Below are 16,403 nucleotides of genomic sequence, written 5' to 3' on the forward strand. Positions count from 1 at the left end.
ATATTATTCGGGTGACAGGAAACGCACTGTTGATACATTTTAAGTGCGTCTATCCTGTGTGTGTGAGAAAAAGGTCCCACTTTTGTTTTCTGTTTTCATTTTACGCGCGACTCCTATATAATATATGTGCGCCGTACCTATACACTTATTATTATTGTCATACTTTGTGTTGTAATGTATATTGTTATAACATTGTTAATTATTGTTGTTGTTCGTCGTGTTATTATTATATGATATAGTCGTCATCGCAGACGGCGGCGGCGCGGCGTGAACGGGAATCCGTCGTTGTACTCGGAGTGGGTACTTGTAAAATATATTACACGACGGCGAGCGGCAGATATTTTTCAAAGGGGTGGTAATTTTACTTTTTACTTAACGCTCTTTTCCAAAACTTTTCGCGGAAATCCGACGCACAAAAGACAGTGTCCGATGTCTTCGGGCGCACTGCACCGGTGGCGGCCGCGGAACACTGCAACGGTAGCGCGGTGACAACGTCGGCGGCAAACGTGCTTAACGAACCGTACGCCGTTCTTAACGAAAGGAAAAAAAACTCTTAATTACATAACACCGAGAAAAATGTCATGTTATTTTTTTTATTCTTTTTTTTTTTCATTCACTCGTTTTAAATTAAATTTGACGCTCCTCTCGCAAGACGATTGAAGAAGAGATCAAGGGTGCGAAACTGCAAACGGACGCGTGCGCGCACACACTGCCGCAGTGGCACTGGCTTTTAATCAGTGTGATTATAATAAATAATAATAATATTATAATATGCATAAAACGAAAAAGAGAAGAAAAAAAAACAAAATACCGGTTCTCGGGGCTCGGGAGGGAAAAATAAGTATCGAAGAGAAAAAAAAAACGAAATAATACACGGGCCAACAACGCAATGTTACAGACTAAATACGAGCATAATGGGCATGCACGGGAGTGTTCTCCTTTTGTCGGATGATTGATCGTCGAACAGCTGCGGCCGAATAAAAATATTGTAACGATATCTACACAATATAATATAATATTTTGTATTATATAAAGACGAGGGAAACGGATGAGAACAACACTTTATTATTATACCTATATATGATATAATATTTTATAGCGTATGCTGCTGAGAAACAGACGATAAGGCCCACTTCTAGACAGTAAACAATATTAATATTATTATCATTATTCGAATGCAGGGACCACATAGAGATTACTGGTTCAGTGATTCGGCTGTTATTGTTAATTTTTTTCTTTTTTTTTGGCAAATAAACGAAATCGAACAAGTGTGTAGTATTTTGAAAACAATCCTATATGATTAAGGTCGAACTGCACTCATTTCAGTACAATTTATTGTAAGAACTTTACAAAAAAAAGTATAAAGTTATTGTCAATAGGAATAATCTTCAAAGTATCGCAGCACTCAACTGCTGATTGAGATTCAGCAACGGCCGAAAAGTTTGACATTTTTATTAGCTGGAGACCAGCAAAGGCGTACACGAATATCATATTCTTGTCGTTAGATAAAGTCTTAAACTTTATTCTGGTTACGGATCATGCCTACGATTTAAACGCATTGCAGCATCACATAATATTTTTATAATGTTATTAAATCGTTAGTTAGACTTGACCAAGTATATAAAGTAGGTTCCAGTCCACCGAACGGCGACTGTACACGACGACCGGGATGGAATGAATAATAATTATTGTTCGAAGAATAAAAGAAGAAGAAGAAGAAAAAACTTTAACGGCAATTACCACGCGTGCATATACTATGAGTCTTCGCTAATTAGTCATAATAAATAAAAACGTATTCGCCGCGTGCCCATTAATTTAATATACACAACACCATCAGCCTGCAACGTAGGTATATCCTCTATAGTCACTACTCACACGCACATATTTATATACACATATATATATATTGTACACCGACTATTATGATATTATATTATTAAGCACTCGTATAATACGAACGCTGATTAAATGATTTTCTACTGCGGTACGTCTGCGGTGCGCATATGTATACACTTTAAAATTACCAATTGAACACTGTTATTAAATTAATATATTATGTAGAAAACGAATCGCGTATATCATATACGTCGTTCGTCATCACAAGGCGTCCGACTACGACCGCGATACGAACGGAAAAAATCACGTTGAACATTATCATTATTAACATAATATTTATATAAAAAAAAAACAGTTGTAGATGGGTTTTAAAAACCGCGCGTTTTGCGACCTCTGACCCGGCGCCTGCAAACAACAAGCGCGCGATACTGCTGCAAAAGTGTTTTTTTTTTTTTTACCACGAGTATAACCGGACTGTTTGATTATTACTGTATAATACAATATAATAAAATATTACCTTGCAAATGTCCGTTTTCGTAAACTCCGGCGACGTAGTCTCCGTTTTCCAGACGGTGTTTCTTCAGCTGATGACTCAAGTGCGAGGCCGACGCGGCCAGAGACAGGCCCACGGACGACGCTCTCTTGGGCGGTCTTCCGGGCCGAGAACTGTGAACACGTGAAAAAAAAAACAAATAAATAAATAACGATTTTTTTGTAATAACTTCGGAGCGACAAAAGTAAAACGAAAAGCAATCCGCAAAAAACCAACAGTATAGATATAATATAATATAATTGTAATCTGTGTGTGTGTGTGTGTGTGTGTGTGTGTGTGTGTGTGTATTCTAATGTATACGCACGATCGTGTGATCGAAATAATAATAATAATAATAATATAACGAGCAATACTCTTCTTTGGACTAATATAGTGCTGAGCGCGTGCTGTGTGGAAATTGCATTTTTGTTTAAACACGGCAGCAGAAACGCGGCTTCACGGTTTCGACGCTGTTTGTATTTACACACACCCACACACACCCACACACACTCATTGTATGCATACACGTATGTACGACGAAAAAATACCTCGCGTTCTTATTAAATTTCGTGTGTATTTTTTTTTTTTTTTACGTTCATTTCATATAATTCCACGAGCACTCGCAGTGTGTGTGTGTGTTCGTCGTTGGCGAAAAAATAAAAAACCCCGGAAAACCATACGTGCGGTCCAAGTTATTGCACGGGATTATAATGGTTTTTAAAAAACGATTTCCGGGAACGAAAAAAACAAAACGCGAAAGGGGGAGACGGAACGTGCCGTGTTCTCGGGGATTTAATCTCGGCGCGCGCGAGCACGTTATATACATGATACGTACGTATATAATATTAATATATAGTATTTGCATCGAAAGTTCGGTCAGATAACGAAAACCTCCCCGCCGCAACCACGTATCGTTTTCGGGTGCCAAAAAAAAAATCACCACGGGAAGACACGATTTGCTGACGGCCGCCCCCGCCGTACATGTATATATTGTTATTACTTCAATATTTTGGTAATGCACGTATCATGTGTGCAGATTATGTACACGGATTACAGGCTGAGAGATGTGCAAGAGAGTGTAAACCGCCAACTCTTAAATCACCGAACCGTCGTTATTTTTTTGTTATGGTATAATATATTATATGCGAGGATTGATCCATTTAACATAACATTTTGAAAATATATAATATATAATTATGTATCGAAAAAATCCTCAAAAAATAGTAAGGATAGAATTTTTTTAGAAAATTAAATGCTTTAAAATTATGTAAAAAATTATTTTTTAAAACGTTGATAACTTTTGTAATAATGAGTGACTTACGTTAAATGTATCACCCGGTATATAATTATATTTCTCTATATCACGTGTAACTGTCGATGGTGAAATAATATATTGGTCGTTTCATTCGTTCGGAGGTTTTTTTTTTTAGGTTTTTACGACTGAAACCACCCGCCACCCCGCTCCGCTATACCCGTTGATAACGCGGCTAGCTGGTAACGCATTGATAAGACCAACGCCAGCGGAGAATGAGCTTAAAAGTCGTATAGCTATATAATATAATATATATATATATGTGTGCACAGGGAATCGCGGCCGAAAGAAACTGGACAAGCCGCAGACGCGTATTATTATATAATATATAGTTGTGTCGTTTTATTTACGACCTCGTTTTTATTGGTTTCCACCACGGCTAGGTCCGCGGACACAGTCCGTTAAATCCGCACCTCCTCGATTTCGGTGTTTTCTTTTTTAATTGACTCTAGCTAGGCGGTTGGTGAGGGGAACGGTTCTCGGGGAGGGGGATGGGATTAGTAAGTCCTATCGGGTGCAATATACACACTCCCGTATATGTACTATATTTTATAGGAGGGAGTTTTCTGTCAGTATTTTATATACTACTTCTGTCGCTATATTATTATATTAACTCTGCCGATATATTACCTACAACTATAATATATATATATAGGAACGGAAAAGCGCCGAGGCCAGATGAAAATCTTTGTATCCCGCCTCTGCCGCAACCGCTACCGAACTGAGTATTATTATTATTATTATTGTGACGCGTCCGACTCGTGAGGTTTATATTCTTCTAGATACCTATATGTATTGTATTATAATAATAATATTATGTATCTTATCGAAATGGTATGAAATGATATACACGTATCATTTTATTGTACGCGTACCAATATCGCGGCAGCGGCGAAAACGAGTAGAAATATAAAAAAAATTACGTCTTCGACAACAACGCGGGTTTGTATATAAATATACATTCAACAATAGAACCGACGGATATAATATTATATTATGATATATAACGTCATGTTATACGTTATAAGTATTATAGGACACGATATTAATATTTTATTATATCGACGAAGAGGTAAATAATATATTATACCGACGTATATACGTCTAAAGTATTTTCGCTCGACGTCATTGTTGTTCCTCTGCTGTTTGCATATATATATATATATATATATTTATTATTTTATTATTTTATTTTTGTTATTCCTTATATACGTGGCCGTTTTTTTATTTATTTTTTTATTATAACGATTTGCTTTCATATGCGCTAATATAAATATTGCACGAGAGTTATTAATATTTAAAACGATTTTCAACGTTTTAATATTTCGAAAAAATAATTCTTGATAATTAACTTTGATCGACCTAAGGGCTAAGGGTGTAATTCGTTTTCTCTTTTTTTCCCAAAAAAAAAAAAATAATAAACATTAAAGTAGATTAAGAGTTTTCTAAATAATTTACATGATGTTTTCGGCAACTTAATAATTCTTGTGTAATTTGCATAATAAAAAATCTGATTTAAAAATCGACATTTCCCTTACAAATGTTTAACAGTCAAATAAATTATGTCAAAGTGTTATGATGTCGGATTCACAGTAATAGCTTGCGCTTTTATACCACCGCCCTTTTTTTATTCTTTTTTTTTGTTCGGAGCAGATTTGTTGTACTTTTTTTCATATCCGACGGGGAGAAGAACTGTGGTTTTCGCATATTAATGTGCGGAATAAACGTACCTAAACGTCCCGCGTAAAAAAATAATATATATAGTACGTGAGAGAGTGAGCGAGAAGGGATGAGCTGCGGCAGGAGAAACACGAATAATTCGTAAAAAAATAAATAAATACTGGTCGGAAACGAGGGAAAAAAACCATCAGATTTATGACTTTGGGTGTACCTATACATGCATAATAGGACGGGCATATTCCACATTCATTTGTTGGTTCAACGGAGGAAGTAAATAATTCAAATTGGCTGCTCAACAATGGGCTCTCCGAGTTTTTCTTCTTTTCCCCGTTTACCAGAAATATTGATACATGGCCGGGGGTCTCGATTTTTATTATATATATTATTATTTTTTTTTACTCACTCCGACATAATAACATCATCTCGGCAAGGGACACGCGCACAATGCAAAACGCCTTTTATTCCATTCGCAATACTCTTTGTTGTCGAATATTTTTCATTCTCCGCTTCCACCGCGGTTTATACCGCACTACTATAATATGTAAATTGTACGCTCGCACGACATTACAACATTTGTTTATACAACAGGAATATCAATTGAATAGGTATATTATAATATAATATAGTCTCCGCGGTGCCGGTTGACTCAATTGAAACGAACGTATTTAATATTAAACCGTCGTGTAACCATATACCACGCATATATATAAGTATTATTGTGTTCAACGACGTCCAATCTATGACTTGATATATAATATATTATGTTAGTAGTTAAACACTATGTATACCTATCCTGACCTATAACCTATTGCAGTAGAACTCTACCTGTAGGTTAGTTATAGGTTAATAAGTAAGTAAATAAGTATAAGTTATAAGTTATAACTATAATAGGTATATTATAGGTATGCAGCCAATACCGCACGCTGCAGTAATGAAGTCTAATAAGCTAATCGACTTTCGGTAAGTCGAGCCAGGCGACGTCGACAGCTGCAACTGTATATACACACCAACGGCGGCGGAGTTTTATCAGAAAAAAATAAGGAAAACAAAAAACTTCAATAGTGTTGTCCGCCGCGTGTTTACGGTGCGGAACAAAGCTATCAACACCACACTCCGCGCGCTTTGTGTGCACTGCACGATATTTTATAACGAGACGATGACACCAACGACGACGACGACACTTTTCAGGAAACGAGTTGCGGAACAAACAGACGGCGATTAAGATATGCAAGACATCCGTTTTCCGTGCGAGATACATACGTTTAAAAACCTAGAATTAAACAAAAAAATTCAAAAAAACAAACCCCGACGAGTTCGTTAAACTTTGTCGTCGACCCCGCGGGAGTGAAAGAAAAAATCAAAATCATAAAATCGTACCAAAAAATACACCCCGGGGAAACGTTATCTGAACAACCGAATCCGAACGGGTTTTCACGCGATGGATATATTATATTGTAACACAATATATATATAATAGAAATATAAACGTTTGTTATTATTTCTGCACTATCACGTGCCGGTGCCGCCGCCGTATCGATATACCGCCTCGGGCATTGTAAGTATATGTATACGTATACGCGTACAACAATAGGAGGGCACATTGTCCGGACTCGCGTACACCCTTTTTTCGTAATTTTTTTTTTTTATTATTGCGTATATATGTTATTATCATTGGAGTAAAACCAACACGAAATGCACACGCGGACGACTGCTGCACGACAATGACTCTCGCGCGGGCAACACATATCGATAGGGTTACGGACCGTCGACTGTAACACGAGACGATTGTGTTCAAAAGAATATACATACAATAATAGTTATGATAATAATAATATATTACGAATTGAGGGAAACGCGCGTGCAAAAAAATAACCATTAAAAAAACGGCCAAAAAATAAGTTGTTATCGAAAAAACGGATCGTTTGACTCGCGCCTGTCGAGGGTGCCGAGTGTATTATTTTCGCACGTGTGGGGTGGGTCGGGCTATACATAATCCAATATTCCGACTGTTTTCGACGCAACTATATATACTGCAGCTAGCTATTACTACTGCACGTTTATATATATACTAGTTTAAACGGGGAAACTAGATAAGAATATAATAATAACATACATTGTTGCAGGCAACGATATATTATATATTATTATTATTATTATATATATAAACGGGGACGGGGTCCAAACCCGTTTTGATTGATAGCCCTCCGACGCGCGTCCGCCGGGTCTGGTCTGACTCCGCGGGCGTATGCAATGGGAAACCACCACTTAGGACGGGTCCGAGAGCGAAATTTACGAGCTCGCGAGACGGCGACGAGACGATGGTCTATATAATATCGTATTCGAAATTTGTCCATTTCACATTTTTTCCCCGTTTAGCGTTTCCATAATATTATACTATATTCGGCACTCGTAAAGAAAACGGTGTGGTGACCACCACACACGGAGAATCGGCCCTTTCTGGAAACGTTTTCCCTCTACCTCGCGCGACTGCAGCGGGGTATAATACTAGTCGTTTATTATAATACATCATGTGTGGAGATTTAATTACGACCCAAAACCTATAATGTGTCAAACAGCCGAACAGAACACTCCGGCATGATGTACGTTTTCTTTTTCTAAATTTAGTTTCCTGGTTTTAATGTCGCACGAGAAGTCAAAAATATAATAATATAATATCATGTGACCTGCGACCGATATCAGACGAGGGTGTTCGGATTTAACGGCGGTTATCAGCGCTGTGTGTATATGTTACAATATTGTCGCGCGTCCCGTCTGCATAATAATAATAATAATAATAATATCATATCTTTGATACGTAACAGACGCCCTGGCTCGAAGGAATCGTCATTGACGAGGCGCCGTCGATCTCTCGCGTCTGCGACGACGATATACATATTTTACCCCATGTGGCCCGGGACACATGTCCCGCATGGCACCACTATATATAATATCATATTGTATAATAATAATAATAATAATATGAGCGTATAGGGTCGAGAAATATAATATCGGATAAGAGAGAGCTATTGAAATTGTTTATTTAAAAAAAAAAAACAAAAACAACACTACGACAGACCGTCGACCGTACATATATGCGTGGTATATGGTATATCCGATGATGGGATGATGATTACCGCGTGTGCGTGTGTGTGTAAGTGTTGGTTTTCACTCACGTATATATCAACGACTGTATCGCACACACTACCCTTTTTCGGGGGTTGCAGCAGCAGCAACAGCAGCAGCGTTATTTCGAGTGCACACAAACTCCATCACAAGGATATAAACAATATATGATGTTATATGTATAACGCTGTGCGTTAAATTTTATTTTACTCGAGATTTACACGCGTCGGAGTGCGATGAGAAAAAACATTCAAATATTATTATTATTATTATTACGGTCCGTTTACGTTACGGACACTTAACACGAGCACATATCATGCAATGCGCACACACACACGCGCACATTTATATATACAAACGCGCTAGTGTCACACGATTTATCCGAGAATATCGCGCATATGGCGTACACACACATATGTATATGGGTATAGTGGATTTTCGACGAGACGACGCCACTGCGTAAGGGTGGCCCAATTTTTAAGTACATATATATACACACGAACGATACGCGTGACGCGTTTCTTATTAGGTATATATAATGTGATATGATGTAGGTACCTACATAATGGTAAACAACGAAAACCTGACGATTGCCTTAACGACCGGAATGACGTATATTATATATTATACACGAAAGTTTATTCGGATCTGAAGCCGATTTAAGTGTGTGTGTGTGTGTGTGTGTGTGTGTGTGTGTGTGTGTGTGTGTGTGTGTAAACGCATCTCGTTATTCCGCCTTTCGGATGTGCCTACAAACTGTTTGATATTACTATTATTAATATGACACTGCTGCTGCTGCTGCTATGCACACAACTGCAGTCATTGTTTGCCTCGATTATCAGCGAGTTTCACTATTCTCTTGATAAACAATTATTAGGCAATAAAAGTTTTTTTTACAGCCTCGTACAATTATTATTATAATATTATAACCGTCCACTGCACGGTAAAATGTTTACACGTGGCGCGCACTTTCGTCATTTTATCGTCGGCGCATCGAAAAAGAAACAAAATCTAAAACACATGACCTATGTGCAACAGTAAATCATCAATATTATATTTTATTATCTCTTTACGGAAGTGACTGCAGTATTATAGTTGTACAGAGGCCGTTATTACTGTACTACTATTAATTACTATACTGTCTATATAGTCTATACTACTATTAATATAATATACCAATACGGAGCGCGTGACGGAGGGTCGCGGGACGGACAGAGCTTTGGACGATCGTTGAAAAGTCTAAAGAAAAAACACATACCTCATACTCCTTCCCGCCACTATGTACAGAAGTACACACTTGTGCGATGTATAATATAATGTTTTATAAATTATAAGTACTAAGTATATCCGGGCCGACTGTAATAATGTGTACTCGCTTACACATATATGTATATATTATTATACGGCGACATCCGTTTATCGGTCTCGAACGTTATTATTATATTATTAATATAATAATAATATAATACGCATAACGCGGTGCGACACTTCATTTGGCCTCGGCCGAGTGTATATTGTTGTCTCAAAACACACACACATATAGGTAAGTACTACGCACTACACCGGTGCGGTGGTGATCCGTATCGGATGACATACGGTCGGCGTGCCACTCGAGAGTGCCCATATAATATTATAATATATACATACATGTATAATATATAATATATATAGTGGTTGGTTGGTGGTATAGGTATATAGTACCTAATATAAAAAAAATGTTTAAACCAAGTGCGTTTTATTTTACACAAAAGTAGTTTTATAAACACACGCACGCACGTACGCACATATTACGCGGACAGAAGACGCACGGAGGCTTTTGTGTAATAATACGATATCTGCGGCATAATAATAATAATTCGATGCGTATGTGTGAGCAAGCGAACGCGCGATAGAAACAATGGTCCCGGGCCGACGGGTTATAATATCGAATGTGCCCGGACAATACGAGGCTGACAAAAACGTGCCCCGCGACGGTATACCACGCGATTTTTCTACGCGAGTTTGATATACGTTTTAAAACAATGGATTTATGTCGAGGATATATTATTATTATTATTATGACGATGAATTTTTTTTTAAAAAAACAGTTTTTTATTCTCATCTCGCGGTCTTTGTACGCAAGCGAGAAATAACCCTCTCGGCGGCCGAGGCGAAACGGCGCGCTGCCACTTCATTACGATGACGGCTCTCTCTCTCTCTCTCTCTCTCTCCCTCTGCTGATACGGTAGATAAAATTTCATAATTATTATTTTACGCGTAGGTATATTGTAGAGGTGCCCATATTATAATGTAAGTGCGTCGGGACTCGGGAGGATTGCTGCAGCGACCGTCGATGAATCATCAACTGCAGCAGTTCTAGCGGTCGCGCACGCTGGTTGGTGCACCGCGGAACGAGGAAACCGGACCGTCGGGCGGGGTGCGGACGAGGCGATGAAAAACCGTGAAAATAGGCAAGCGAATAATAACCGTAAGACAAAAAACACCAGATAACACCATAAAACATGGTATTATGTAATATAATATATAGGTGTACGAAAATATAACGATGATGATTCGGCGGGAGTTTCCGTATCACTGAGAGAGAAAGAGAGAGAGAGAGTCAGAGAGAGTTTGAGAGAAAGAGGGTGAGAGACCGAGCAGTGCGAGAGTATAATAATAATATAGTATATTTAACCGCGGCCGACCCGCGCGCATATTAATAAGAAATACACAAGTAATATTGTCTCTAATTAATGGCGGAAATGCAAAGCCCTTTTCGGTTTCGGTCGTAATATTTCCTCCTCGGGGGCTTTGGGCGCCTCTCCCGTCCGCGCGATGAATTATTATCACGATGTATATATATATATATGTAATATACACGTTGTACATATACGATTCCACAGCGTTTTGAGCGACACGCCGCCGCGCGTGTTATTACATCCAAAATAATACCTGTGTTTTATTCATGACGTTTTAATTAGTGCGAGAGATCTGGTTGACGGGCGGGCGGGTGATCGCGCGACTGCTGCTGCAGCAGTGTATTAAATTCGTATATTTTCGGGCGTCGGCGAATTCTCGATGTGGGTGAGGGAGGGTGCGATGGGAGGATGCGGGGGATGGGTGGACCGAAGAAAAAAATAATATCGTATAGCCGTATTCTCACGCCGCGGAAGTTCGAACTTACTGTGTGTATATACAAATTTTATATATATAACACTGATGTAAATATATATATTCGGTATATATATATATATGTATACACTACTGGCGTTTCGCCCTTTTTGACGCCACTGAATAATTAATCGAGTCCCCCCGAAACTTAATACCGTAATTAAATCGCCGCGCGGACCCCGGCGGCGGGCTAACAGAAGTTTTGCAATTTGCTCGCCGACCCCCGACCCCGCACTACCCCCACTACTGTTACTCCGTTCAAAAATTTTGTTTTCCATTTGGTTGCTCGTCGAGGAGATGACGTTGTTTTTCAGTATTTCTGTATATTTTGTTCTCGCCCGAATAACACATACAACCCTTTAATAATAATAATATTAAATAAAGGTAAGACTCGAAACTCTACGCCGAACCTTCACTCCTCATCCGTCTCATTCTGCGCCAGCAAAATATATTTTGAGCACTAAAACATTAAACACAGTTCGTATCGTCCCCCAACGACCTGCGCGTTTTTCTACCTCAGATATAATATAGCTGTACTTACTAAGTACTGACTACTAAGCACCGTTTGAATGTCCATCGGTATTTTCAGTTTTGTCGGAAAGACAAAGGGGTATTTGTAAAACAAAAATCTTTACCCCTTAAATCGTTTCCCAGTGAAATTTAATATGTATAATGTATAATTATATATATATATATATATTATTATATAGCAAACAAAATGTGATAGTTAATAATTTAATTGCTTTGTATTTTCCATTGCATGCTTTAAGAAACGAAATAATAATATATTATATTAGGTAGTGTTTTTATTATTATTATAGTCGTTTCTGTGTGTAATTTTACGGAAAACGTCTATAATACGTCTTGTAATAACAGTATCGATAAAAATTAAAGAGATAATTACAAAAACGAAATATTGCACGGAATTAAAAAAATATGGAAAAAAAATTAAAAACAATAAATTTTTAACACCCCTTGCGGCCGCCATAGGATTTTTCTGCCTTTTTTTACCGCTATATAATAGAAACGACCTTTCCTCGCGGCTTATTTGCCATCTAATGGTGTTTTCAAATTACTCTCGACCGTCTTGTTGCCTTTATTTCCTCTCGGCGGGCGCATGCAAATGCGTATGCGGGAAAAAAAAAAACTAATACACCTTTTTTCCATCCAAAAAGCCATTTGAGTATTAAAAGTTGTGTACAAAATGTATATAGAATTAAACACACCGGAGCCTCTTTCCGGCAGATGGATAAGTTTTTTCCAGTAACGGTTGTTGTTTTTAATAACTTTTCGTTTTTACATATTGTTTGTGATGGCGACGGCGGCGCGGTACATCGGGGGCGCGGGGAGAAAAAAAAAGATATAATTTATATTATTTTTGCCCTCTGCCATCGCCGTACAGTAAATGCTGCCCTAAATGAAATACGAGTCACCGGCGGAGATATTAAAAAAATAATAACAATACATACGTATATATAATATTATATATACACGCGTGTAATATAATAATAATATATCAACGTTTCGAACAACGCGTATACCTACACTATTATTATTATAATAAAACTCGATTTGGATTATAAAACTTGCGGACTTTATGAGTTTCTTACGTAAGACGCGTACAACAACAACACACACACACACACACACAGCAATAATAATAATATAATATATATATATAATATATATACACCTATATCTACCGCTCGCACACACGACCATTACCGTTGATTAAACCCAATACATGACGTACACGCGCGTATTATACGAGATGTTTGGCATATCAGCAGACCCTCGGGAGCAGTTTACATGCGAGCTCCGTCGTAATTTTATTTGAACTTTGGAAGACGGCAGCGGAAAAGTATATAATAATATTATATACATTAAGTGAACATGTATACATATATAATACACACCGCCGCTGCACAACCGCCGGCGGCAATCATAAACCATCATTTTTCCGGGCGGCCAATCGTCACGCGATATGTCAGTGGATTGATAAACGGCCGTAATAAAAATCGTATCAAATTACTGGTCAGGTCAATAATATCCAGTATACCTGGGTATATATTGGCAGTTTTCGTTTATTCGTTTATGATGTGCGCATGTGTGTGTGTGTGTGTGTGTATTGCAGGAAATTGCTTCTATTTCGCTGGCGCCCTCGCCCCGCAGCGCGTTTATATATTATTATTATACTCTATCAAATTGGGTTTCGGCGCGTTCATTGGTATTCGGGCTCGAGTTTCCGCGAGCGTACAGCACACCATCCTTTGGCTGTCGGCGGCGATGAGGTGTATAGGTACCCCGCCACGGCCTTTTCATTTATTTTCGTCACTTTTCGCAGCGACGACGGCGGCGAGCGGATTAATAGACAAGCGAACACGCCGTTGTGTGCACGAGACGCACGAGTACGTACCGCGGGTATACCTATAGGCAGCGGCGGAAAGAGAAGCAGTGCTCAGTGTGCTGTATACGATATCGATGAGGGAATAAATGGCGAAATCCGCCGAGTCATCGGGTGGCCGTTAAAAAAGAAACGCCGTTGAGAAGAGTATTAAATAAATAAAATTGGAAAAATAAAATAAAAAAAATAATGAAACAAGAAGGCACATTCGGAAGAGAAATGGTTTTTTGTGACAGACGGGTAAACCGTGTGTGTGTTTTGCAATTTCTGAAAGGTCCTCTCGCGCCGCGCGATCGATTATACATTATATATTATATATATATATATATATTATACACAGTTACTACCGACGACGGCGCCAAACAATAATTTGACGGCGTTTCATCCACTACATAATATAATATTATTATTATATTGGTGTATGCATTACTGTCGAGGAACAAAAAGAAAGAAATATCAAGAAATATCGATCGTGTGAGAACCTGCATCACCCCATCGGTTCAGTGACGACGACTATTCTTTTAAAAAACGTATACGCACTGCTTAAAATATTATATATATGTGCATACATAGACGCAACCAGGTGAGGGTTATAAAGGAGTTAGCCCCCGCAAGTATAGTAGGTATATATTCAATATAGCCACGATAAATGTTATCTTCAATGAGGCATAAAATTAGCCGAGAGTGAGATGTTTTACTGCAAGACTGTACCCATGTCAAATTTGGCAAATCCTGTTAGATTTGCTATTCCATCTAAGGAGTGTCCTGTGGGCTGGTACCAACTTATTTTTTTCAAATAAGAACCAACATCTGTCGCTGCAGTAAATCATTAAGCCAAATCTAAATAATTGAAAAAATAATATCTCCTTATAAATACCTATATATATTTAAAAATTCCAATTGTCAGAATTTGAATAAATATGATATTATTAAAGGAAAAGTAGGGGTGTGCACTGTGCACACTTGGTAAATTATACTGCATAAAGAGAAAATATGAGGGCTTCACCCCCCCCCCCCCCCCATAAAAAAATCAAATGGTCCTAGTAATTCCTACGTATATACGTGTATTTTCTCATCAAGAAATACAGCATCGCGGATATAATATAATAAACTATAATATGATCGGCTTGCTATGTTTTGACGTCGTCGATTTGTTAATGGCGTCGGCCGTATATCATTTAATGTCAGTTAATCTGCAACGTGTTTAGTACGTATAATATAATAATATTATATGTGTGTGCACAGAAAATTGCTTCACGAGCGCATTCAAATTATATGCACACGTTAATTATTCACCACTATAATACCATTAAGTACGTCTCATTTCCCATGAGTTCTAAACGTTCGATCGAGCCATCAGTCTGCCGAAGATTCGACTGTTTCGATAAGATTTTAATTACAATAATAAAACTACACTGAAACTCGAACGCCACCGCCCCTATTCATATAAATATAATACACGCGCGTATGTGTACTGTAATAATATTATAATAATATGGTCGTTTTCACAGTGTGTTTATTTCACGAAGTTTTAACGGCAGCGGCTAAATACATCAGGTTAATTAAAATTGTAATTATATATAATATTATATGAAACGAATTTCTTGTTCGGCGGTTCTCGTAATCATATACACAGTATTATTTGGTATACCGCGGCGACCAGAGAAACGCACTGAGTATTATATAGGTACATATAAACAGACGAACGCGGAAAAAAATTCTTCAAAACCATTTCGCTCCTCTTCCGTCGTGTTTTTGAATAATTGCCCACAATTGACGGAACGGAAAACAATAATTGTTGTGAAACGCGTGGCGCCCAATAAAACGTTAGAAAAAACAGAGAGAGAGGGAATAAAATGCGCGGGAAACTATATTTTATAAAAAACGGTATTCATATACAGGGTGATTCACAGTGCATGCTCACCCCTATTTTCCTTTAATAATGAAATTATCTTATATTAGTTATAACTTATAACAATATTCAAATCTATCCTATATTATCATTCGACCTTCGTATAGGATAAGGCGCCTATACAGAGTTAAAGAACGCATGCACTGCACACTTCAATTTTGATTTTGATACGTCAAAATTTTGAGAAAAATTATCCGCTAAATAATTTAGGGAGTGTTATAATTTGATAAACTGCAAAAGTGTATATCTCCTCTGCAGCGTTACACTCCCCTGATGAAGTAGAAAAAAAATCTCAATAATTTGAAAATAATATGGTCCTTGAGGACGTATATACTTGAAAATGCCGGGGCAATCGTGCCCGGTGAAGCACCCTGTATAGTGTTATATACACCGCGAGGACGGAAGAATTCGGAAAATTCGAACGCGTTTATTTTCGCTTATTTCGGCGGCGGTG

The 16,403-nt window shown here is 37.9% G+C and overlaps 1 protein-coding gene across 1 annotated transcript in view; it reads right to left on the bottom strand.

Moving 5' to 3' along the window:
- Positions 1 to 16,403, bottom strand: part of LOC132946374 (dachshund homolog 2) — a 132,473-nt gene that overhangs the window by 66,187 nt on the left and 49,883 nt on the right. The window contains 1 exon segment of the mRNA XM_061016352.1: positions 2,354 to 2,502. Coding sequence (XP_060872335.1) covers positions 2,354 to 2,502 — 149 coding nt within the window.

This window comes from Metopolophium dirhodum, chromosome 6, assembly GCF_019925205.1.
Source record: "Metopolophium dirhodum isolate CAU chromosome 6, ASM1992520v1, whole genome shotgun sequence".
NCBI lineage: Eukaryota > Metazoa > Arthropoda > Insecta > Hemiptera > Aphididae > Metopolophium > Metopolophium dirhodum.